The sequence below is a fragment of the Microcaecilia unicolor genome, chromosome 9, assembly GCF_901765095.1.
Source record: "Microcaecilia unicolor chromosome 9, aMicUni1.1, whole genome shotgun sequence".
In the NCBI taxonomy this organism is placed as follows: domain Eukaryota; kingdom Metazoa; phylum Chordata; class Amphibia; order Gymnophiona; family Siphonopidae; genus Microcaecilia; species Microcaecilia unicolor.
The window spans coordinates 193,178,494-193,205,563 of NC_044039.1; the positions used below are offsets into that span (position 1 = coordinate 193,178,494).

Consider the following 27,070-nt stretch of genomic DNA (forward strand, 5'->3'; position numbering starts at 1 on the left):
CATGGCTTACTCTAAGAAAATGAAAAAAGACAAACCTTTTCTTGGAAGTTGAAGACTGTCTCTGCCAAGCGTTGCACGTATGGGTCAAGTTTGTATGATTCCCAAACTAATGCAATACCTTCGGCAACCAAAGCTTGGACTTCTTTTTTCAGGCCTGCCACCAAGAGAGAAATGGTGTTGCGCTCTTCCACTTTCTCACATGTGCGTTCATATGTACGAACACTTTCTATTAGAGAGATAGCAAAAGGATAAAGTTGGTTTGCTTGGTGAGCTTTGTTGACAATTGCTAGAGGGACACGAAAACCAAGCCACTTTAGATTCCGAACTTCTTTTGAAAGTGTAATGATCTCAGGAAGGAAGTTAACTTTTAATTTGAGAACATTTCCAGTACGACCTCTGGCACGAGTACTTTCAATGGTGAAGATACGTCCAGAAACACCAAGGTTACGCTGCTGAACCTTCCTAGCCCAGTCATCAAATATTTCTTGAGTGTTAAGCTTCATGCGGAAACTGTCACCGTCCTGTTTCAGTTTTTGACCTTCAACATGATTTTCCCAACCTTTCCCAAGGACATCTTCAACGCGCTTCATATAAGCTGTAAGCTGTCTGTCAATCTGTTTAGCCCAGATGATAGAGCCAGAGACAGGTGGTAAATCACGAACATGGCTCATTTTACAAGACTGACTTTGTGGGTACTGAACTTTAAATTTATCATGAAGAGACTCAATATCGTCTTTTACACGCTGGATTAGCTGGGTTTGGTATTCCCTGATAGCACCTCGAATATGAGGTCTGACGAATAGGGCATTGAAGCGGGAGAAGATCCTAAACATTTCATTAGCATTCTTCGCTGTACCAAGCTGATCTCTGAGACGGGCAGTGATTCGGGTTTCAACCCTGTCGATTCTCTCATCGTATCTTTTCAGTGCTGCTTCCCAAGCTTCTGTGCCCTCTTTGGAAACATCAAGTCCATCTACTTCCTTAACATTTTCATATGCCAGGTTTACTTCCTCAATGGCATTTGCATCAGCAGCATCAAACAGTACCTCTGTTACTTTAATATCTTGGGGTTCAGGTACTTCCCCCTGATTCTGTTGACTGGCTGCAGTAACCTGCAGGAATAAAACAAAAAAAACTGCTGTAACAGGCCGGTTGGGCAGACAAGGTTTATCAGCTTGCAAAAACCAAGTAATCTTAAAAGACACGTTATCAAGTTATCAAAACATTTCAGAGGAGAACTCTAGCAAGTTCAGGATAAGGTGGTAAGGAATTGTAAAGTTTAAAACTAGAGCAATGAATGTACTCGCACAATGTACTACAATTTTGAAGACTGGTAATACCTCACAGATTGTACTTCAAAAGAATAAAAGCATTACATCTCAGTGCTATCCCTAATGCTCAATCAAGGATAAGATCAGGGATATCTGAAAGGTCCTACCAAGCAATGTTCAGACCCTGCCTACATTCTGTGCCTCTGTACTAGCAAACACCCATCCACCAAGTGGGTTACACTTGCCTCTGAGCAAGTACATCATCCTACAAATTACTTTCTTGTGGCTTCTAAGGATACAGACTCAAAACTCAGGGGTCACAGTTGCTAGAAACACACTTTCAGACGACAACAACCACCACCACCACTACCCATGACGAATCATTGACCAGTCAGAGCTAAAACTAAAATTCAACAGCTGGAAACTAAAAATTATATCTTATCTGCTAATTTTCTTTCCTTTAGTCGCAGCAGATGAATAGTGTTAGCTGTCCCAGCCATGCCATGAACTGCTTGTCAAGGCAAGCAATATGGAAGAGTGAAGCAAATGTGCCCCATTTGAAACAGAGTTCAGTACCACAGCTGCCAATATTATGAGCAAACCAGACTTGAACCTGTGACCTTCATGCTGAAAGCCAGACACCTTCCAGAAAAAAACATTAAAAAAAAAAAATCACTGTGCTTCTAAAGCACTGTAACACCATCCTGAAGAGAAATCCAGCATGGGTTTTTTTCTTTTGTTTTGTGTTTTTCTACAGAAACCTGAAACTATGAGCTCTAATCGTGACAGCATACTAAATTCCTCTGTAAAGATGCGAATCAGAGAAAACACTGCAAGTCAGGAGAGCGGATTCCCCCTGTCTCCCTATAAGGCCAGGAGAGCGGATTCCCCGTCTCCCTATACGACCAGTAGACTGGGAAAACATCCCTAAGCTACCAGACAGCTGGAGGCAATCACCCCAAGTTCACTACCAAATGAACTCCTGCATAAATCCGCACACAGCAATACATGTACTGCCAAACAAAGAGAGGTGAACCAAAAGGTAAGATGCAAGACTGACAGGGAAGACACCCTAACATGATCATCTCACATCTCCGGTATTACTATGTCACCATCAGCAAGGCAGAAGGCCATGCTTCAGTAGCCATCAAGCAACCAGAGGCCATGCTGACCTCCAGAGAGAAGACTATGAAAATGCAATATATAGCGCAGGACACCCCTGATCAGCTGCAAAGTGTCAGCACAACTCGCCTAACAGGAGAGAGACAAATACCGACCTAGTATGCAGGACCTCTCCTCACACTGTAGAGCACCCCATGAGTGGTGACATAAGCGGAGAACTGTCCCAGGAACGATAGTCAGACAGGAGGCCCCTGAAGAACCACTCCTCTGCAGCACAGAGTAGGTGGGAGAGACCGAGAAGGTGGAACAGCCAAAAACAGACTCGTGGCAGCTCAGAAGCAGCAGGAAGCATGACAGTAGACGCTCTGTGGAAACTGCTGCTGTGCCGCCAGCATCCCCCTCCCACAATGAGGCCAGAAATCACCAAACAGCGAGGAGGGCAGAGGACCCAAACCCTGGGTGAAAACAGCTGCTCTACCACACAGCACATGGATCTCTGGTTCGTACACTAGAAAGGACGCCAAAGCCTTGCCCACACCACTAAGGAAAATCATACCGTGCTTTTCTTGCGCAGGGAACAAGCGAGGCCTCCACAGTTGCACAGCTTGCCAGGGTGCAGGCAGACTCTGCGGACAAACAGGCACCACTGCAACAGGGCTGAGCCCCATGTCCAGCACACCAAAGCAATGCACAGGTGGAGGGCTGAGGGTATACCCATTATGGCTTCCAACAGAACCGCCACAGCACCATACACTCAGGAGGCACCACACATGCCCTGAAAAAAAATGGCCACGGCAGGCTGAAAAGGAAAAGGGTCCCAGAGGGTGCCGAGAAGAAACCCAGCTCAAGTTTCTCATGCAAACAGCGAAGGCCTAAACAAAACAACAGGCGCCCCAGCACTGGGAAAACCCGGCAGACACTGCCTGAAAGCCTGTACAATTTATGGCAACACTCACCCCAGCGCTGAGAATGAAGCTACCTGCCGCCGTGAAATCATCCAGCTGCCTGAAGCAGCAGTCTAACCCTCTCCAAGAAATAGCTATAAGACAGACACCCCTAAGCTCTACTGAACTGAGAGCCCCAGGAGCCACAATCAGATGAGACCAGGAGCTTGTGAGAGACCGTCCATCCACCTGCTAGACAGACAATACTGACTGATCAGGGAGCATTCTGTCCTATAAGGCAGTGCAGTTCAGCACTCTATCTGGATTAATCTACTGCTGATGCTAAGGAATGGCAAAGAAAAATAAGATTTAATTCTGCCAACATGTAGGGAAAAGAAAAGAAAAAAAATTGCTTTGGAATATAGTGCTAACAAAATTAAGGGGATCCTTTAGAAAAGTTTAGTATGTGCTAACAGAGTGCGCCAAATGCCACATGGCCCACAGGTACAAAATAGGATGTGCAGCTTTTAACATGCACTAAGCTTTAGTAAAATTGTCCTTAAGTATATTGGCAACCAGATTACACAAATATTATACAATCTGTTGTAAGAGAAGACATTTACTTTTAACATTAAGATGACACGACAGCTGTCTTTAATGATGTCTTCAAAGTTACACACTTCTAAGGAGAAAACATAAAACAAACCAGTTCTTTAAGCATGATTCATGAGTTCTAATCCCAAATAGAAGCCCTGATAAACACGCCAATGCAAAGAAAGAGAATGGGGTTACCTGTGGTCTGAGAACTCTCACAATAACAGCCCTGAGCTGTTCATGCTGGCGTCTGAACTTCCTCATTTGGTCAAGACGGGCTTGCAGTTTCCGATGAGCTGGGTTAATACGCCAAACCATTTTCAGATTTTCTTCCCTCTTCCTTTTCACAATATCTCTCAGCAGCACCTGAAGTTTCTCATATTCATCATCCCAAGTCTGGAAGACTTCAAAACAGGCTATCATAACCTGAAAAGCATTTTGGAATATTAGAAACTCTAAATACAAATGGAATGTAGTTAACAATTTTATTTTCAGTTAATGGTAAATAAAGTGACACTTAGCACCACAGCCAAATACCTTTTCAAACTCTTCATAGGCGACATGCATCAGTTTTCTTGTTCCCAACACTTTAAGCAGCTGAGAACTCAGATCTCTTGAGATCGCCTCCACCAGTCGAAGGGCCCTCTGAATAGGATATTTGGTATTCCTAATTTTTCTCAAATGAGTGAAAATAGCACCAAGTGCTTGTCTAATTTTGTCAAGTTCAGTAGCAGACAACAAGTCATTCAGAGGAAAATCTTTCATGAGTGGGTTGTAATCATTTACAGTTTCCAAAGCCTGCTTGAGACCTAAGATTTAAGGAAAAAGGGTGTGTCAGCCTATGCTTTCATGAGACAAACTATCTTATAATAGTTAATTGAAAAATATTACTCCACTTATTGAAGCTCTGTGGGGTGTTATTACCCCACCTCTATTAAAAAATAAATCATTTAGTCTTACAAGTTACATCTGAAGGGACCTAGATGGTCTGAAAAGGACATTTCTTTCAACTGGGCAATGATCATATAAACCATTACAGCCAATTTTCAATTGAACAGATTTAGTAGACTTCAAGACACCGTACAACTTACTAATAGTAAATACTGTACTCACCTGTATCTGTGTCAAAGCTGACAGTAGCATGGAAACGTTTGCCATGTTTCAGGATGTCTAGAGTTAAGAGAACTTCAGGGCTTTCACGTTTTTCCTGAATGCGGAACAATGCACGCTCAAGATTTAGCCAAAAACTGATTTCTTGTAAGGCAGTTCCTGATGCAGGATCTCTATCAAGTTTGGTCACCTTCAAAAAAAAAAAAATATATATATATATTGTTTTTAGTTTATCATTAAACTACGTTTACACAAGGTGTTACTACACAAATACATCTACTTAAGGTTCATTGAGTTGCTTTATAAGTCTGCCTTTCTATCACACTCAAAAGTGAACAGTAAAGACAGCAAACATGTAAACAAAATTAGCATAATATGTAAAGTTTAAAAATGAGCCTTGTTCTTACTTTCTGTATTTCTCTAATCCAGCGATTAACTCCTGACTGTAACTGATTGAGGAATGTTGGATCTTCAACTTTGTCTCCAAAGTCAGTGACTTTAGGCTTCTCTCCATGTTCATAACATTGCTTTGCAGTGTTGGTGATAATTGGATGAATTGGTAAGCTGATCTCTGGAATTTCAATATTCTGTTGCAAATGTAGTAAACCCATTTCAAGTTCTGCAATCTTTTTCTCAACCGAGGGAGCCATTTTGTCACCATCCCTTAACAAAATGAATATGACTTAAAAATGCAGTAAAGTTTCACGTACTTAGATGTAGGTATTAAGTCACAAAAAGCAAATGTCAAAGGAGATCTGAATACTTGCAATATACAATTTCTCCTTTCTTCCCTTGTTGCCACTCAAAAGCTCTAAACACTACTCTTCCTTGCACTAGTCACTGAACCACAATTAAACTTTTTTTTTTATAATTACAAAATGATCAATAACTGCATGTAACAGAAAAATAACCTCTTACCTGTCAGCTTTACCAGATTCTCTGATATAGGACTTGAAAAATGGAGCAACTGCATTGCTGATAAATGAGTGCAGTGTTTCATAAGGAGAATCTTCACTGAGAGTAAGGACCCGCAGCTGAGATGAAATTGGTTTATCTGCATCAATTACTGGTGTACGTTTAATAAACGCCAAGCTGAAGAAAGAATGATTTGTTACTCTCAAATTTTGTTGAACTGTGGTACAGTCACTTTAAATCTATTCCTATGTATCTTATATAAAATTCCAGAGTCATGTTTCCACAAGGAAATAGTCCAAAAGAGGAGCTATCAAATGATCCAGAGCTGAAGACCAGAGACATGTGAGGCACTAAACTTATTTACATACTTGAGACAAATGGGGAAAGATAACATACAAAACACACTACATAAACATTCAGCAATATAAAAAGAAAGTTAGGATGGCAGACTAAGAAATAAAGTATTTCTTCAAGTAAAGTGATGTATGTAAAAGCCTTCCAATGGAGATAGTGAGTAAAAGCACTGAAATTCAAGAAAGCACAGAAAAGTGTTGCAAGAAAATGCAAGAATTAGGCAGGTCTGTAGCACTGAAGATGGGGAAATGGGTACACTGGATTGTAAATCATGGCGTCCTTTTATTAAAGGTAATGCCACACAGCCCACTGTATATCTATGGGCTGCATAGCACTTAATGCACACTAAGTCATTAACACACTTTGGTAAGACCCCCATATGACATAATTTGCATTCAAGTTGCAGTAAACATTAAACAGTATTTGAAGAATCATTCCGAAGATTTCTTTAACTAGGAATTGAGCGCCTGATGCACAGAACTCTAGCGCTGTAAGGACTGTGCAGGAAAACACTGGCTTATTAATGAATCGGAATTACCAACCAATGCTCAACACTAACAGCATGCAAATTATATGCACACTGTTAATGTTGTGCATCGGTCAGTAAAGCAGTAGGCACAGCTGTTATGCGTATGGCCAGTAATGATCAGCCCCCGACTCCCCCCCCCCCCCCCAAACTTGAAGACATCATGGGGATCTGGTGGGTCTAGAGGAAGAAGGGACTAGACCTCCCTCGTGCATCCGACTACCCTAGTGGTCCAGAAGCCCACCAACTCCCCTCAGTGGTCTAGTGTAATTCCCCACCACCACTGACTCCCTCCTCATACCTTATGTAGTCGGGAGGCAGGAGGGAGGTCTACATTCTCCTGCCTCTGGGCCCATGCAGTGCAAAATGGTGGAACCTTGTCCCTGCCCAGTGCATCCTGGGATGTAGTAGGAGGGGCCAAAGTACCATATAAGGAAAAAACTCCTTTTATTGTACTTAGCCCCTCCCCATACATCCCAGGATGCACCGGGCGGGGGCTGGGCGCTGCCATTTTGCAGCAGGTGGGCTCAGAAGCTGGAGGAGAGACAAGGTATGAGGAGGGGGGATTGGGATTACACTAGACCACCAGGGTATATTTTTAGGGGGGGGGGGAGGATCCATCAGACCCCCTCCCAAGGAAGTTAAGATTTTTGGGGGGGCAGTTGGGGAGGGGTCTACTTGATCCCAAGAAGCCTTCAAAGCTTTGTGATGGGGGCGGTCAGAGGTCCTCCAGGGATTTTTGTCAAGGTTAGGGGGGCTTCGGCTCGGGAGGGGGCTACAGCAGCAGACTTTCCTGTCAGTGCCCGAACTCAGGCACCAACAGAAAAGTTAGTACAGGACCCCAACGACAGCTCCAGAACTGTCGATAATTTTTTGCAACTAGGGCAGGGTTTTCCCATGTGCCAGTTTTCTGTGCATTGCACAGAACTGCTAATGAGCTTGTTTTAATACAAGCGGGCTCATTAACATGGGACTTTCAGTCACTGCTTCTGTGCACAGTAAAGCAGTGGCCAAAAGCCTATGTATATTGCATGGAAAAAAAACATGTTTCATTTAGAGTGGCTAAAATCAGTCTAAATGAAACGCTGCAAGCCCATTTGCTTTAAGCATCGGGGCGAGTCTTTCAGAACTGCAAACCTCAATCATGTATTTGTTTGCATAATTCTACTATTACAAAAGACACTTAGGGAAAAGAGCAGTTTTAGAAACTGTAGCATATATAGTGAGAACATACCTGGCCAGTTCTGGCTTTGAACTTACATTCCAAACACCGGGGTATTTGCAGCCTTATACCTACTGAAATCAATGCTGCAGGTTCCATAATGTAGCAGGATAGAGTTGCCCCAAATCCAAGACTGGCCTAAACCTCCCTCTTGGAAATGGATATCTTGGCACCACTGCTTTTACAGTACACCAATATTTTATTTTCTGACAACTTTTAAGTTAGCCCTGTATTCATGATCAATTAGCGTTCAGTCTGTAAGAGCATTTCTAAGAACAGACAGCTGTGACTGGGATTTGTGGTGTCTCGCAATCCCCTCTCCTCCTCTAGTCACACACTTTCCTCCTCACACTATTCCTCCTCCAACACCCCCCCCCCTCAATGACCTTGCTACTGCTTCTCAGACTTTTGTCAGAGTTGAAAGATGTTTTTTCCTCATCCTTCCAAACCTCAACTATGGTCAAACACAATACCTCCTGCTTTTAGGGTTCTCACCAATCAAGATCTTTAAACTCTGATAATCATACTTGCCTGTTTGACTTCAGTCCATAATGAATGTCAATGTTAATGTTATAGGAAGTGAATTCCTTTTCCTCTTCACCTTCATCACCAACATCCTCTAAAAAGAAAGATTACAGGAGATTAAAACTGATACTGAAAAATGCTTTCAATATCACAGAATATACAAGCTATTAATTAGCTGGAAATTCATATACTAACAAGAGCTTTGGAACTATAAATTGGCCAATTAAAGACCCTGAAAAACAATGTACAAACAAGAAAACTCCTCTATGTCCATGGGGTAATTCATAAGAATTACTGTATCCCAAGACTGTACATATCTTTGAGCAAAAGAAGGGATGGGCCTTGGGTTATAAGCAAAGAGGATTCTCTGCATAACCGTATCAACATACTCAAATACACAAAGCATTAAACAGAATTAAACAAAAAAAAGCATAATTTTTTTTTGTTCTGACCTGAGGAAGATGTTTTTTTTGAAAGCTAGTCAAATTTTTTGTTCTTGTTGTTTTGATTGTATGTATTAGCTTTAAAGTGGATTTAACATGGCAACCACACTACTTTATACAAAACAAACAAACAGAATCTGGCTCCATCAGACAAACACATTCTTTTGAGTAAAAGGAATGCAAGAAGACACCAGCACATAGGTCTAGATTCTATATATCACGCCTAAAAATTCAGCGCTGAAATGAAGTTTGCCTACGCACATTCTATAAAGTATGCCTTTATAAAGTACGCCTAAATTGAATAAGTCTAAATTTCTGCATGGTATATAGAATACGAGCGGCCATGACAGCGTTCAACTGTACGCGTAGCAATTTACGCCAGGTAAAATATAGTGTAAATATAAGTTAGGTGCAGAACAGGTGTATTCTATAACCCTGCGCATAGTTTTCCAGAACACCCAAGACCTGCCCATTCCACACCCATAGCCACCCCCCCCTTTTCAAAAGTGTGCATTCAAATTTGCGTATGCCGCTTTGCAAAATACGCTTAACAGGTAGTGCGCATAAATTCTAATTAATGCCAGTGCTAATTGCTTAACAATTATCAACACTGATTAGCTTAACTAATTATGTTGGAGAAATTAGGACTTGATCATTTTCTTTCCATTAGTTCTCCACACTATTCCAGGACGAGTGGGAAGTCATGTCCCTAGACCAGCAGGTGGAGATACAGCATACAGAACTAAGCCCTAGTACATAGCCCACTGTTACCAACCCAGTTCCTCAGTATCAGTCTGAAAGCAAGAAAGAAAGAACCAGGAGCATGTGCAACTACATAGCCCAAAAGAGAAATCCCTAAAAAGTCACCCGAAGGCTCGGCCCTAGTAGCGCTTTAGAAATGACTAGTAAGAAAGGCCCGTTTCTCTGAGCAATGAAACACAGTGAAGTTCAGAACGTTGGAGGTCAGAACGTTGGAGGTGAGAATTATTTATATAGATAAGTAGTAGTAAGAAACAGGACACTCATACTGCGCAGAATTCTGCCCATGGACAGGCGCCAAGAAACGGGAGGGGCTCCTGGAATAGTGTGACGAATGTGAAGAACTAATGGAAAGAAAATTACCAGGCTTAAGTCCTAATTTCTACTTCCATTACGTTTCTTCCCACTATTCCAGGACAAGTGAGATGTTAAAAAGCTATCCCTCCGAGGGTGGGAAGCCTGCCACTCGCAGAACCGATGCCCCAAATGCTGCCTCTGAGTGTGCAGCATCCACCCTAAAGTGCTTACTGAAGGTATGCAGCGAAGCCCAGTCACCACTCTGCAGATATTCCCCAGACAGAACGAGGCCTCCGCCGAAGACATGACCATATGCCTGGTATAGTGTGCCTTCAAAACCTGAGACTTCCCCTCCAGGATATATGCCTCAGCCACCGCAGTGTTGGGCAAGCATTATCAGTTTCGGGCGCTGCCTTTCGGCGTGGCTACAGCCCCTCGCACATTTACGAAAGTTATGGTGGTAGTAGCAGCAGCTCTCAGGAAACAGGGGATTCTAACTCATCCTTACTTGGACGATTGGTTGATCAGAGCAAAGTCGTATCAGGAGAGTCTAAAAGTCACGGGTCATGTAGTGCAATTCCTATAATCCCTTGGTCGGTCAACTCGCAGAAGAATCACCTACAGCCATCTCAAGTCGCTGGATTATCTGGGGATGTGCTTCGACACTCGACAGAGTCGAGCATTTCTTCCCCAAACCCCAATTCTTAAGTTGCAGATCCCACAGTTTCTGCAGTCATGGGTGCCGCATGCAAGGGACTGTCTTCAAATGTTAGGCTCTATGGCAGCGACGATAGATGTGGTGCCTTGGGCCAGAGCACACGAGATCTCTTCAGAAATCCCTTCTCTCCAGGTGGTCGCCACAGAGGCCAACCTATCCATGGGGATGCCTCTGGATAGTAGTCATGACAGATGTCAGCCTCAAGGGCTGGGGGACACACTGTCAGGGACAATATGCACAGGGTCTTTGGTCTGTGACGGAGACGTCCTGTTTGATCAACCTCTTGGAAACCAGAGCAATTCGGCTGGAACTAGAAGCATTTCTTCCTCCGTTGGCAGGCGCATCTGTTCACATCATGTCGGACAATGCCATGGCAGTCGCCTATATCAATCGACATGGGGGGGGGACAAGGAGTCATCTGTTGGCTCTGAAAACAGCACAGCTCACAAGTTTGGCAGAACTACATTTGGTGGCTCTTACAGTGTCCCATGTAGTGGGGACAGAGAATATTCATGCACTTTCTCAGTCACAACACTCTGGATCCTGGGGAGTGAACTCTCAGTGAAGCGGCGTTTCAAGCAGTCGTACATCACTGGGGGCTTCCGGTCATGGATCTCTTCGCATCCTCTCGCAATGCGAAGGTGCCTCTATTCTTCAATCGTCGAAAGGATCCCAAAGCACAGGGAGTGGATGCGATTCTTCAGCCTTGGTCAGCAGGGCTTCTCTACACACTTCACTCGTGGCCTCTAATAGGGCCCCTAGTTCAGAGGATCGAGGCACTCAGGGGTCAGGTGATCTTGGTGATGCTGGATTGGCCCTGCAGGCCTTGGAACGTCGATCTCCTGTGCCTTTTCGTTGACTCTCTCAAGTTTCCAGAGGTTCTTAGTCTTCTGGTTCAGGGTCCAGTAACATCCCGACCTGGGCCAATTTTGTCTTACAGAGCTCTTCAGCAGGCGCAGTTAATAAAGAGAGGTTACTCAGTAGGCGTGATTGCCACGATGCTTCGGTAGCGGCGGAAATCAACTTCTCTTAATTATATTAGGGCTTGGAGAGTTTGAGGCATGGTGTGCTGATCAGAACTTCTCTTCGTGTGTCGGTGGAGCAAATCTTAGATTTTTTACAGTGAGGTTTTGACAAAGGCCTGGCACTGGCTTCACTTAAGGTGCAAATTGCGGCCTTCTCTTGTTTTCGGGGGCGCATTCCGTGGAAAACCCTAGCTAGCGAGGAAGTGACGTCATCCCCTGAAATGGCTGTCTGAGCCACGAGCTCCGATCAGCCCCACGCTATCAGGACACCCACGGAGACGCGAGCGCATAAAAACAATTAGCAAATACATGGAAACAACATCGGAAGCCAAGGGTAAGCGATCCATGCCGAAATCTAAAACGAATCCGATCGACTTACAAGCTTTTGCGTACACGGGCCCAGCGGCGAACATGAGCGCGCCGTCCTCCGAGCAAGTCCCGACCAGCCCTCGCGAAGGCAGTCCCCCGCTGCTCTCCCCGCCACTCTTTATAACGGGAGAGGGACACAACCCAGAAGAAACCCACATACACGAGATCCGCGGATGGCTGCAAGAAATAAAAACTGAAATTATCGCCGCAGTACGAGCGGACCTCGTGGCACTGGGGGCGGAGCTCCGAGGGGAAATAGGCGCGCTGGGCATCAGAGTCGCAGAGACAGAAGATCGCATTGATGAACAAACAGAATTAATACAGGCCATAGACTCCCAGATGAGGGAGGCTAAACTGGAAACAATGCAAATATGGGACAAAGTAGAAGATCTCGAGAACCGGAGCCGACGCTGCAATGTGAGGTTCCGCGGCCTTCCAGACACGCCACTGTACAATGATTGTGAAACAACAGTACAGAGTATTGCAAGCGCCCTGCTGAAAGAAGTACAGATATCAAAAGAACCAGCAACAATCCAACTAGTACGGGCACATAGAGCCTTAGGAAACACCATAAATAACCGCCCAAAAGATATAATTGCTTGCTTTAATGACTTTAAATTAAAGGAACAAATTATGAGGGCTTCACGATCAACACCTGGATTCCAATGGGACTCCTACCATATAGAATGCTACCAAGACCTAGCCGCAGCCACACTGAAAAGAAGAGCAGAGCTCAAGCCCTTCACTAAATTTCTGACGGACAAGGGCATTAAATATCGATGGGGTCACCCATTTGTGCTGCGATTCTACAAAGAAGGGAAACAATATCAAGTGCGAAGTATAGCGGATGTGGCGGAAATATTTCCAGAAGAAGGATCACAGGGGGAAACTACTGCATCAAAGAAACATCTACCCATGATTGGCGATAAACCACGTTGGCAAAGAGTCGTCGCGGGAAAAGGCAGACTACAACGCCAACAATCAGACAAGCAATTAACAAAAATGGACGCCAGAGTAAAGAAATAAACAGAGCCTGTATCCTTGGCATCGGAACCCAGATGCAGGCCGCAACTTGGTGACTATGTAATTGAATTATGTAGAGTTGATGTTGTTAAGAATGCACTACTTAGTGCGGAAAGGAGATATAACTATGATATGCAAATAGCAATGTATAAGTTAATGAAGTGGGACCCAGGTACTTAAAGTTGACAATTAGGGGGGTGGGTCATTATCCTTCTAGACACCCTTATGTATATGACACGAGGATGTTCTCAAATGGAGAGGGAGGGTAAGGGGGTTACTAGTGGGAAAAGACTGACAATATTTAAACACCACATGAAGGGGAGGGATAAAACACAACAAGAGGGGATAACTTGGAAGACTAAGCAGGGATTAAAGTTAAGGGGTGCACTTTCACAAATTAGATGAGTGTTGTTAAATGTATGACCCTAAATGTAAAGGGCCTTAACTCCCCAGGTAAACGCCAACTCATGCTCAAAGAAGTGCAACGCCTAAAAGCAAACATAACATTCATTCAAGAGACCCACTTGCTACAGTCAGCTGAGCGGTTCTGTCAAAGTACAAGACAGCATCAGGTATTCTGTGCATCCAACTTACTAGAAAAGAAAAAGAATGGTGTCATGATCATGCTATCCCAAAAATATTCATGGCGGGTCCAGAGAATGATCAGGGACAAAAAGGGCAGGTATCTGTTAATGATAGTACGAGTGGAGGGGGAAACACTTACACTCCTAAACATATACGCACCTAATGACCAGCAGGGTGCATTCTACCTGGAACTATCAGCGCTCCTCTCCCAGCACATAATAGGCACCCTATTAATAGGTGGGGACTTCAATCTGACGCTGCACCCAACCCTAGATAACACCACACAGGGGGTTCGCTACTCACAATCCGCTCGGTCTCAGCTCCACAAATTTATGAGGCAATGGCATCTAGTAGATATCTGGCGACATAGAAATCCCCAAACGAGAGGATACACATTCTATTCGGCAGTCCACAACTCATACTCTCGCATAGATTTTTGGATGGGCCCACCAACCTTAATGACTGATATCATAGATATTCAGATACATCCGAGAACGTGGTCGGACCACACACCAATGGTGCTAGAGGTGAAGCTGAGGGTTTCGAGCCCTGAGGCGCCGCAGTGGCGCTTCAATGACAAATTATTAGCAGATTCGGCTATCGCTACCAGTCTAGAAGTGGCCATTAAAGATTACATCACCCTTAATGATAATGGAGAGGTGACCTCAGGAATATTATGGGAGGGCTGCAAGGCAGTGATAAGAGGGAAAGTAATAGCTCTACAGGTACATCTTGCACGCCAGACACGAGAAAGGACCCAACAAATACACACAGAGCTGACAACCCTCAGTGCACAAGAAACCCGCCAGAGAGATAAGGAGAAAATACAACACCACATGCATGCATTGAGGATGGAGCTTAGGGAAATCCAGATGGCAGAGATAGCAGAACAACTCCAACGGGTGCGACAGACGTACTATGAATATGGGAACAAGTCCTCTCGGCTAATGGCATTTAAGTTGAAAAAATGGTCTGCCAACACACATATCACAGCCATACATGACAAAGAGGGGAAAATATGCACCACACGAGAAGATATTCGGGCAGCCTTCACAAATTTCTACACAACACTCTATCAGGCCGAGGGAAACTCGGATCCGCAGGAATCCGAGAGATACCTAGCGCAAGCCAAGCTTATAAAATTAACTCCACTAGAGGAGGAGATGCTCTCAGCCCCCATTACATATGACGAAGTGGCATGGGCAATTAAAGATCTACCTAATGGGAAAGCACCGGGACCAGACGGGTTCACAAATAAATTTTACAAAAGATATAGCAAATGGCTAATCCCCCTACTGGTCCGGGCATTCAACGAGCTGGAATTCCAGGGGGAACTACCTCATTCGTGGAGACTGGCAGATTTAGTGGTCCTTCGCAAACCAGGGAAGGATCCACAATTTTGCGGTTCCTACCGCCCAATCTCCCTTCTAGGCTCTGACTATAAAATCTTCACCAAAATACTAGCTAAGAGATTACAAAAGCTAATGCCGAAACTAGTACAGGAGGATCAGGCGGGATTTATCACAGGCAGACAAGCAACTGATAACATTAGGAGGGCACTCCACTTGATGCACGAGGCACGAAATACCCGACAACCTATGTTGCTTCTCTCGTTGGATGCCGAAAAGGCGTTCGATCGGGTTAGCTGGGGTTTCATGTTCAAGGTCTTAGAACATATGGGATTTACAGGTCGTTTTACAACATGGCTTCAATTGATTTACACCAGCCCAATGGCTGCCTTAAGGATCAACGGGAAAAGTTCAGACCCGATAACACTAGAACGGGGGACACGCCAGGGCTGTGCCTTGTCACCACTATTATTCGCTTTGACAATGGAGCCGCTAGCCCAGCATATCCGGCAGGACCCACATATACATGGCATCACTGTGGGGGGTGCGACACATAAAATCATGTTATTCGCCGATGATATTCTACTAACCTTAGTAGACCCGAGCGACTCCATGCCTCAGATAATGCAAGAACTAAACCGATATGGCAAATGCTCTGGGTTTCGAGTGAATATGGACAAATCAGAAGCTTTAGGGCTGGGATTAACAATGAGAGATGAAGCTTCAATACGACAACAATTCCCGATCAAATGGGTCACGAGATCCCTTAAATATTTAGGAGTACACTTAACACCCAAATTGACAGACTTATATCAAGCTAATTTTCCCATGAAGCTCAGGGAACTATTTGAAGATCTGGATAGATGGGAGGGCCTAGAACTATCTTGGCTGGGGCGAGTGGCAGCGATAAAAATGATGATCCTACCCAAATTGCTATATTTGTTTCTTGCACTGCCCCTACCAATGCCGAGGGGGTTCTTTAGGCAACTCAAACGGAAGGTTTTCGCATACATTTGGCAGCATAAACCACCCAGAGTGAAGGCAGCTATACTATATCAGCCCAAGAAGCTGGGAGGTATGGGAGTGCCAAATTTTACACTATACCATCAGGCGGCACAGCTACGTGTGCTGGCGGGATGGAGTGCTGGTAGTACAAAAGCATGGCTCCAGATAGAGCAACACTGGATGGGACTAAACAATTTGGGCTCTCTACTATGGATACCAAAGGGCCAACTACGGACATATATTAAGAGAGCCCCCCCAGCGGTGCAATACCCTTTACAGACATGGTTAGCCATTAGGGGGAAGTATCTTCCTAATCGCTGTTGTTTCCACCAAATGGCAATAAAAACGGCCCCAGGGTGTCCACTAGGGATGGATAATTTAATATACAGACAATGGGAGAAGAGAGGTTTGAACACACTGGGCCAACTATGGGACGAGGGTCAGGTGTTCTCATTCGTAGAATTACAAGAAGATTATGGGCTACCACTATCACATCTGTTCCACTACACTCGCATTAGAGACTATATAAATAAGAGAGCCAAAGCAGAATTACTTATAGAAGAAACGACCCTAGAAAGAGCAATGAGAGTGGGAAGTCACAGGGGGTGTATCTCTCGCATATATGCTTCACTGCTTAATGACAAGGGACCCATACTATATTATATACAACGCTGGGAACGAGTCTTGCAGGTTACCATAGATTACACACAGTGGGAAAAAGCATTGAACCACTTGTTGCGGGTTTCCATATCTAGCTCAATGATTGAAAATAGCTATAAGATACTATATCAGTGGTACTACACGCCACAGAGACTGGTAAAAATGTATGGACAGGGGTCTGCACAGTGTTGGAGAAACTGCTCAATGGTGGGGGATATGTTACACATCTGGTGGTCTTGCCCTAAGATTCAAGCATACTGGACAGAATTGTTGGACCTATTTGCTATAGTGACTGGGGTAAGATACCCTACTAAACCGGAGATTTGTCTGCTACATATCAGACCCCCGGGAGTGCGGCTGTCGGTGCACAGGCTCACAACAGTTTGGATGGTAGCGGGAAAAATCACACTGGCATCAGCGTGGAAAAGCCAGCTGGCTCCACCAGTGATAAAGGTGATACACAAGATGGACTACCTCTACCAAATGTCCAAAATGACAGCTATACGATTGGGACATGTAACAAAATTCAATTTACAGTGGGAACAATATCGAGCCTGGCGATCACAAAATGGGATAGACTTAGATGCACCTAAACTGATTATACCAAGACTGACTGCTATAATACAGTCCTCATATTATGATATTCCACTGGTAACAAGGGGGGAGGGGGGTTGATGGGAAGGGACAGGGGGGAGGGGAGGATTGGGGATACACCGCTTCTTGTTATTGAAGTTCAAACATTCTGTATGTGATACATGACTGTTATAAAGAGGTTGTCAATATGTAATTGTTCAAAAACCTTAATAAATAAATATTTTAAAAAAAAGAAAACCCTAGCTAGCCATCCAGATAATTCTTGATTCTTACGCGGAGCAGGTCTCCTGCACCCTCCCTTCTTAGGCTATCTTTCCGCTGGTACCTTAATGGTTCTTTCAGTTCTCACTAGGTCACCCTTTGAGCCTTCAGCGTCCTGTACTTTGAAGGATTTCATGCTCAAGGCAGTATTTTTGGTGTCCATTGCCTCGGCTAGGAGGGTGTCGGAGCTGCAGGCCCTTTCTCGAACTCCATTTTTGGAGTTTGCTAAAGACCGGGTAGTGTTATGCCCAGTTCGTTCCTTTCTCCCTAAGGTCTTGCCTAGGTTTCATTTGTCCCTGTCGGTCGTTTTGCCTGTTCTAGGTTCTTCCTCCGAGACAACGGATCGGCGGCACTTGAAGTGTCTCGATGTCATGAGAGTCCTGAAGCACTATTTGAAGACTACAGAGGCATTTCACCAGGCTGATCATCTGTTTCTGCTGATTGAGAAATCCATCTTTTTTACAGATTAACTGGCTGTGCTGCAGCTCTGTCTGTACATTTTAGACTTAGCAGCTCTGTCTCTGAATCTCCCCCACAAATTCAAACTTAGTGGGTGTGACCTGATTCTCTCAGCTCTAACCCTCGTCGTCTCTTCGCCACCCTTAACTCCCTCCTCAAAGTGCCCTCCGCTCCCACCCCCCCGTCACTCTCTCCTCAATCACTGGCTGACTACTTCCGCGACAAGGTGCAAAAGATCAACCTTGAGTTCACTACCAAGCCACCTCCTCCTCTTCACCCTTCAACCCTCTCCCTCAACCAACCAACCCAGACCTCTTTCTCCTCCTTTCCTGATATCTCCGAGGAGGAAACCGCCCGCCTTCTTTCCTCCTCAAAATGCACCACTTGTTCCTCTGATCCCATCCCCACCAACTTACTTAACACCATCTCTCCTACTATCACCCCCTCCATCTGTCATATCCTCAACCTCTCTCTCTCCACTGCAACTGTCCCCGACACCTTCAAGCATGCTGTAGTCACGCCACTCCTCAAAAAACCATCACTAGACCCTACCTGTCCCTCCAACTACCGCCCCATCTCCCTCCTACCCTTCCTCTCCAAGACACTTGAGCGCGCAGTCCACAGCCGCTGCCTTGATTTTCTCTCCTCTCATGCCATCCTTGATCCGCTTCAATCCGGTTTTCGCCCTCTTCACTCGACAGAAACAGCACTTTCTAAAGTCTGTAATGACCTGTTCCTTGCCAAATCCAGAGGCCACTACTCCATCCTCATCCTCCTGGATCTATCCGCTGCTTTTGACACTATCAATCATGACTTACTTCTTGCCACACTGTCCTCATTTGGGTTCCAGGGCTCTGTCCTCTCCTGGTTCTCCTCCTATCTCTCCCACCGCACCTTCAAAGTTCACTCTCATGGATCTTCCTCCACCCCCATCCCCTTATCTGTTGGTGTTCCCCAGGGATCGGTCCTTGGACCCCTTCTCTTCTCAATCTACACCTCTTCCCTGGGCTCCCTGATCTCATCTCATGGTTTCCAGTATCATCTCTATGCTGATGACACCCAACTGTATCTCTCCACACCAGACATCACCGCGGAGACCCAGGCAAAGGTATCGGCCTGCTTATCCGACATTGCTGCCTGGATGTCCAACCGCCACCTGAAACTGAACATGTCCAAGACCGAGCTTATCGTCTTTCCACCAAAACCCACTTCTCCTCTTCCTCCACTTTCTATCTCAGTTGATAACACCCTCATCCTCCCCGTCTCATCTGCCCGCAACCTCGGAGTCATCTTTGACTCCTCTCTTTCCTTCTCTGCGCATATCCAGCAGATAGCCAAGACCTGTCGCTTCTTCCTCTTTAACATCAGCAAAATTCGCCCTTTCCTCTCTGAACACACCACCCGAACTCTCGTCCACGCTCTCATTACCTCTCGCCTGGACTACTGCAACTTACTCCTCACCGGCCTCCCACTTAGCCATCTATCCCCCCTTCAGTCTGTTCAGAACTCTGCTGCACGTCTCATATTCCGCCAGAACCGATATACTCATATCACCCCTCTCCTCAGGTCACTTCACTGGCTTCCGATCAGATACCGCATTCAATTCAAGCTTCTCCTTCTTACCTACAAATGCACTCAGTCTGCTGCCCCTCACTACCTCTCTACCCTCATCTCCCCTTACGTTCCCGCCCGTAACCTCCGTTCACAGGATAAATCCCTCCTCTCAGTACCCTTCTCCACCACCGCCAACTCCAGGCTCCGCTCATTCTGCCTCGCCTCACCCTATGCTTGGAACAACCTTCCTGAACCCTTACGCCAAGCCCCCTCCCTGCCCATCTTCAAGTCTTTGCTTAAAGCCCACCTCTTCAATGCTGCGTTCGGCACCTAACCCTTACCGTTCAGTGAATCCAGACTGCCCCAATTTGACTGCCCCGATCGGACCGACCGTTCACTTGTCTATTAGATTGTAAGCTCTTTGAGCAGGGACTGTCTCTCTTTGTTAAATTGTACAGCGCTGCGTAACCCTAGTAGCGCTCTAGAAATGTTAAGTAGTAGTAAGTAGTATTGGAGGTGCTCGTAAGGAGTTTGCGACTTCTAAACCCACCATTGAAAAGGTGGGAAAATGTGGGATACAAATGTAACAAATAAATAAATTTCTAGGTGGGTTAAAGAAATGATAGCTTCCACTTACCTTCTTTCCGGGAAAACAATATCCGAAAAGGTTAAAGCGCATTCTACCAGAGACAGGCGGTGTGTCATGGGCAGAGCGCTCCCTAGTGCCTCCTTTGGAAATCTGTAGGGCAGCGACTTGGTCTTTGCATGCCTTCTTGAAGCATTACAGAGTGGATGTACAGAGCTGTCAGGACGCAGTTTTTGGTGCAAATGTTCTTGTGGCCAGGCTACTAGGGTCCCTCCCAAGAAATTACTGCTTTGTTACTTCCCATCAGTCACATTCTGGGCCGGTCCAGAGGGACGCTAAGGAAGGAGGAATTAGCTCTTACGTGCTAATTTGTTTTCCTTTAGTCCCTCCAGACTGGCCCAGATCCCTCCCCTCTGCTTGTTCGCCAGGTAGAAGTTTGTTTATCGAGCTACATTGTTGGTTTGCAGTTGCGTTGTTCTTGCAAAAAAAAAAAAAAGCCACACTCAGTGCTGCAAGCATATTTGCCTTTTTTTTTTTACAGGCATATCAAGCAAGAGGCACATGTTCATGGTTAATATGGTGCCGGTGGATGTTCAGGCTTCACGGATGCACAGAATGTAAATCTACTCTGGTCTTCTTCTGCTTTATGATAATACTGGATCTGTGGCTAGCTGGCCAGGGCTCTAATTGGCAGCTCTCGAGTCAGAGGTCTCAGTCTCCACCTGCTGGAAGGCACGCACAACTCATCAGTCACATTCTGGGCTGAATTTCTCCACTGTTATGTTGTTACAAATCTAAGATTTATATTAAACTGTACCTGCTGTATACCACCTTGGGTGAAAATCTTCATAAAGGCAGTTAATAAATCCCAATAAAATAAACCAGATCAAATGCTGCACTAAGATCTAATGGAACAATCCACCCCAGGCTATTTATTTATTTATAGCATTTGTATCCCACATTTTCCCACCTATTTGCAGGCTCAATGTGGCTTACATTGTTCCGTAATTGTGATCACCAATTCCGGAAAGAGAAATACATAGTTATAATGGAGGTGACAGAGTAGATTAGGTAATCAGGTACAGAGAGTTCATTTTCATAATAAGAAATAAAAGGTGTTGGGTTAAAATACAATCGTGATAGATAGATTATTATAGAGTTCCGTTTTGTATAGTTCTGGTATAAATTTTGTTTACTGGTATTTAGGATGGATGGATCTTTGTAGTATGCCTTATTAAATAGGCTGGTTTTCAGTAATTTTCGGAAATTATTTATGTCGTGTGTTGTTTTTATGGATTTTGGTAGTTCATTCCATATTTGCGTGCTTATGTAGGAGAAACTGGATGCATACGTTAATTTATATTTTAGTCCTTTGCAGCTGGGATAGTGGATATTCAGGAATGTACGTGATGATCTAGTAGAATTCCTGGTTGGTAGATCTATGAGACTTGACATGTACACCAACTGTACATTGTACCTATTGTGATCCAATTTTTGTTTTGCTGTGAATACAAAAAATTGCCAATGTAGTGTGTGATTAGCCTTTTTTTTTTTTTTTTTAACTGGTTCATCTTTTCAAGTTTATTTGAATTTTCTAATCCAACAGTCAGCTATGCTTCCTAGGCGGCATATAATAACATATTTTAAGAGATAGGAGATAGAAGCGATTATGTGACAAAACAGAATGAGGGAAGAGACGGGAGAACTATTTTTCAAGAGAAAGAAGAGGGGGGGGCATGACAAAAAGGAGATGCCTTTGGCATTTCAGAGGGGTACCCAAGCCATGCGTTAGGAGGAACCAAATGCTTCTGGAAACAGAAATGTTTTACGTTCAGAGAATTTTTTTTTTGGGGGGGGGGAGGAGGTCTCAGAGCTGCAAATAGTAGACAGTTATATATAATTTTTTTTTAGTTGTACGCTATGATTCCCCTACTCATTGTGCAAGCTGTAATTATTGTAATTAAAATACAAAAAAAAGAAAGCGCTAGTGGATTGATAAAAAAATATATAACCCAATGAAGAATATAAAAAGTAACAAAGCAAAGAAACAATAGCTTATATATTATGAAATATAATTAGTTACTACTACTGCTTTAGCAAACATATTTTTAAAATGCAGAACTACAAGCCATAATGAACAGCTATACCACACAAATATTAGAATGCACAGGGATCTGCACTTGTCCCTTTACGATTTTATTCTCAAGCTGGTTTAAAACTGAATATGGGGGAAATGGCTCAAGAATCATGAGCCTAGCTAGCAGATCACACGGTTGTGATGTAGTTCTATAAAACCACTGCAATGCAGTACAAAATGACTTTCAGTACAGACACACCCTTAAGAAGCGGAAAATTAAGGCAAGTCAAAGAAGTCTCCTATAGTCTATCCTCATTCTGAGCACGTGATTGAAAAGGCAAAAATTACCTTACTACTACTAAACATTTCTAGAGCGCTACTAGGGTTACGCAGCGCTGTACAGTTTAACAAAGAAGGACAGTCCCTGCTCGAAGGAGCTTACAATCTTGGATTTGCCTTTACATTTGATTTTAGGGGCATTTCTGTGGATGTGTGATGTGCATTGCAGAAACAGAAATTCTACTACAGACCTCACCCCTATATAAGAATTGGTTGAATGATCATTTGTATGTAAGCATTAAAGCAAGCATACATATCATTGTCTAATAGTTGTCTCATTCTAGTCCTTGAATAAGCAGATCTAGTGCACTGCTGTTGGTCAAATACTGTCTTCCAAGTATTGACAGCTAACACAGATCAATAGATCTGAATCCTAGCCTAGTTTGCTAGTTCACTTTAAATCGATTTTCCAGGAAATTCCAAATATTTGTTGCCTGAAAGAAAACGATGCAGTCCCTATACTGAAAATGCTCATTCTTGCAACTCTGGAATGACCTGCCTTCTGTGATACGAAGAAACTGGATTGTTTTGTCCTTTCAGAAAAATTGCTAAAAACTTGTTTACATGTGCCTGCTGTGCTGGTTAAAATCATGTAATATAATTTTACAAATGCTTTACTCTTATGTGCTCAGAAGTGTAAATGAGCAGGTTACGTGTATTAAATTAAAAAACGAAATGAACAGTGCCAGACTACCACGTGAAATTGAAAATCTCAATAAAACAAGCAGTTACAAATACATTCTATAATAACTCTCTCTACAATATTAATAGTAAACACCGATGAGCTTAAGCACATTTTATTGTTATTTTATGAACTGTAAACTGCTTTGTTCAAGTAGTATACCAAGTTTTAATAAACAAAGCATTTTTGAACTTTCTGATTCCTACTGCAATATTAATAAGTAAATTTAATTCTAAATTAGATAACCCAGTTTTCTAACAAGCAATGCAATCTCAAGTGAACCACAACACAGCTATGCTAGATTACATTGTAAGAGTACATAGCATTAGATAAAAGTCCAAATTGGTCAACCCAATTAGCATGCTCTCTACCACCTTGGGAATCTATTTACTAATCTACACAAACTTAACCAGTACTGGCTTCCATCCATGTCTGCCTGACCTTTGAAGTCAGTCTCTAGCACTGCTACTGTACTTTCAGACTTACTTTCTGTGGAACCTTCCCCACTTTGTCCTGTCCAGTTTTTATGTACTTTCAGATCCATTTAGTCTTTTAACCTGTAAATTATTTTGATATACTCCTATATATTTTATTTTTATTTTTTTATTGCAATTGTATCCCACATTTTCCCACCTTTTTGCAGGCTCAATGTCGCTTACATATTGCCATTACGGCGTTAGCCGATTCCGATCTGAACAAATACATGGTACAAATGAATACAAGGTGGTGTTGTGGTAGATAAGGTACATGTAAGGTAGGTAGGTGTAGGTGGGGGAACTTAGAGAGGGGGGGGAGGAAGAGTCAGGTAATGTCCTTTACCTTCTTTGGTTGCATTGTGTTGCAGAGTCAATGTATTATATATATAACCCCTCTACATTTATGTGATTTGCAAACTTTGTGTAGCCTCACCCTTACTTGGGTGAGAATAGCCTACTCATTAGGCCCTAGTGTTTACAGCACCAGACTGACAACCAAAGCCTAGTTCATAACCCACTACTACTGCTTGTAATGTTTGACAAGTCAATAACCCTTCATTGCCTCACGTATAAAATCAGATTGAGAACCCTCCAGGGACGAGGAAATACCTACAATACTTGAACATTACTCACCTTGAGAGCTACTACAAAAAGAGTTGCAAGGTAACTCCAAATCAATAAAATACTTTTAACCTGCTACCATGCATGTACCACATTGTGCAAAGGATGATATGCACACACACCTTAGTGAGAGTTTCAGTAGGCTTATCTCTACTTATTAACGACAAAATTTTATTTACAATAACGTCAATCACGCACGCCTGTCTTTTCAGTTATTTACAAAAAGAAAAAAAAAAAAGAACCAGAACAGCCAAACAAGTGAACCATAAAACCACAACAACCCTCATTACCTACCCTAAACTCCAACTTTTTAAATCAAACATCACAACCCTGTCAAAATCTCCCTACAATGGATTTCAACCTCTAACAGGGATTTCACCCCTCTGGAAAACTGCAAATAATCGGGCTCATTCTTCAAAAGCCATAAAAAATTTCCAAAACTATGACAATACCCAAAACAAAACTTTTGGCGCAGCTCCAACAACTTCTGCATCTCTGAACACAATGTCCTTCTTGGGTGATAGCTTTTTTACTACTAGGCAAAGTGGCTCAAATCCATGGGGCACTTAACGGAAATGGGACTTGATACACCGCCTTTCTGTGGTATTTTGCAACTACATTCAAAGCGGTTTATATATATACAGGTACTTATTTTGTACCTGGGGCAATGGAGGGTTAAGTGACTTGCCTACAGTCACAAGGAGCTGAACCAAGGATACAATCTTAAACAGTATCCTAAGCCATACCAGCAGACAATGTAGTTTATCCAAAATATAGACTGATGTTCAACTTAATGACAACTGAACAGCCACATTCTGATTTATAGAAGCCCAACAGTCCTCACAGGCAAGTGTATAAATAATGTCCATTACAACAATACTTAACACTTTTTGTAAGTGGAAACCCATCATCAGTCACAGAAAGCATGCAACCCCCTTGGGGGCATAGACTAATGCCTTATTTATAGGCAAAGTCACAACCCCAAATCAACACCCAATGAGGTCACAAAACCTGCAACTCAGTTTACAAGAGCCCTGCAAAATTTAAATCATTATTAGCAATAGCACAACCATTCTTTAAAAAAAAAAAAACAATTTGAGAAAAGGTGGGAGGTTCTCAAACAGCCCAATAAGTCTGGGAGAGGAGCTGTTAGGAAGCTCATAATAGCAAAGGGGTGGGGCATAAGGATGAAAGACCCTAATACCCTTGGCAGCAGCTCTATCAGCACAGCTCACTCAGGTTTATAAATTCAGTTATATGTTGTTTTTGTTTCTAACTATAAGAAACAGATATGCCACGCCTTTTTTTTTCTGACTACAGATACAACACCAAATCCAAGCAGTATTATATATAGATCTCTTACTGGGAACTTCAATTTCCACAATGCCAGTTCTTATTCTTCCAACACAATTTCTTCACCACCCACTTTTTTTTTAAATAATTCATCAGAACTCTTACATCCTCGCCTCAGTAGTGCAAAATTGCCTACAGATACAACACGGCAGCACCCCATTACCATTTTTAGTATTTCTCACTGTAAATCTAAAAGAGCTATGAATAATTAACAAGAGAAAATACAGAATGCCTAAAGACACATCTGAGCCCCCTGACAGATTCGGTCCATGCAATAAGTCTTTGGAGCAGATCAGCCCAGTGTCTGAAGGGAGTGGCCGCGCCCGGCTTGTCATTCCCACAGAGATGGGGCCGGGTGGTTGGCTGAGGGCCAAACCGTGTCCACACGACTCACCCTTCAGCGTCGTCCTCTCCACCAGCACGGTGTGAACCTGCGGGTCAGAGAGGAATTTCCTCATCTGCTCCAGCGCACTCTTCTCCTCAAGGGCACTCTCCAAGGCGGCCGGCACTTCGCCGCCATCTTCCAGGAGCAAAGGCACCAGCTTGCGGATATGCTTCTGCAGCACCGACGTGTCAGCCACGTTCTGAACGGCTACCGACACGTCCAGAGCGGATGAGCTATCGTCTCCGCCTCCCCCGCTGTCCGACATGACTGAAGAAAACCCCGGGGCGACGCCCGCCCTGGTCCCCACAACACACAAGAAGCGCAGCAACAGCACCTCAGTAACTGACCGAGCGAGAAAAAGCGTTAAGAACAACCACGTGACTCCCTCCGCTTGTATAAGGTGTCCTGCCGTGACAGAGGACTCTGGGAGTTGTAGTTCCTGGTGATGACAACCGCCGTACTGCGACAGGGGAGCGCGAACTACAATTCCCACAGAACACAGCGAGCCCGGCTTCTGCGGGTGATGATGGCAGCGCTGGCTGGGAGGGATGCGAATATTATTAAGGGTATTTTTTTCGGACATGGAATCGTGGTAGCCATTTTTGCTGGGCGCTTTCTGCTTTGGCGACTTATATTCGTTACCCTTTTTTTTTTTTTATCTGTATGTCTGATTATGTTTTGCTACAAAATATAGGTGCACGTTTAAGTTTTCGCCGATATTGATACACCAAAGTTTTTTTTAGGTTAGGATATGTCAATGGACCACCAGCAAGAAAGATGATAATATTTCGAGTGTGTTGGGATCTGTGACAGAGGGCATTTGTATGTCTGAGGGGTGGGGGGGGGGGGGGGGGGCACTGGTTTCTACATCAATCCAAGAGAACAATGCCTTTCGTAGAACTACAGAGGACTTAGAGAGAGGATGCT

General features: G+C 43.9%; 1 protein-coding gene across 2 annotated transcripts in view; it reads right to left on the bottom strand.

Annotated features, from left to right (window-relative positions):
- DYNC1H1 (dynein cytoplasmic 1 heavy chain 1) overlaps positions 1–26,485 on the bottom strand; it is a 415,182-nt gene extending 388,697 nt beyond the window's left edge. For both annotated transcript variants that reach the window (XM_030213839.1, XM_030213838.1), the window contains exons 1-8: positions 26,153–26,485; positions 8,530–8,617; positions 5,900–6,073; positions 5,389–5,644; positions 4,985–5,171; positions 4,409–4,680; positions 4,070–4,297; positions 36–1,112 (exon numbers count right to left, since the gene is read on the bottom strand). In XM_030213839.1, the coding sequence (XP_030069699.1) occupies positions 36–1,112; positions 4,070–4,297; positions 4,409–4,680; positions 4,985–5,171; positions 5,389–5,644; positions 5,900–6,073; positions 8,530–8,617; positions 26,153–26,408 (2,538 nt within the window). In that variant the 5' untranslated portion in view covers positions 26,409–26,485. The remainder of the gene's footprint in view (positions 1–35; positions 1,113–4,069; positions 4,298–4,408; positions 4,681–4,984; positions 5,172–5,388; positions 5,645–5,899; positions 6,074–8,529; positions 8,618–26,152) is intronic.
- Between the last annotated feature and the right edge of the window lie 585 nt (positions 26,486–27,070).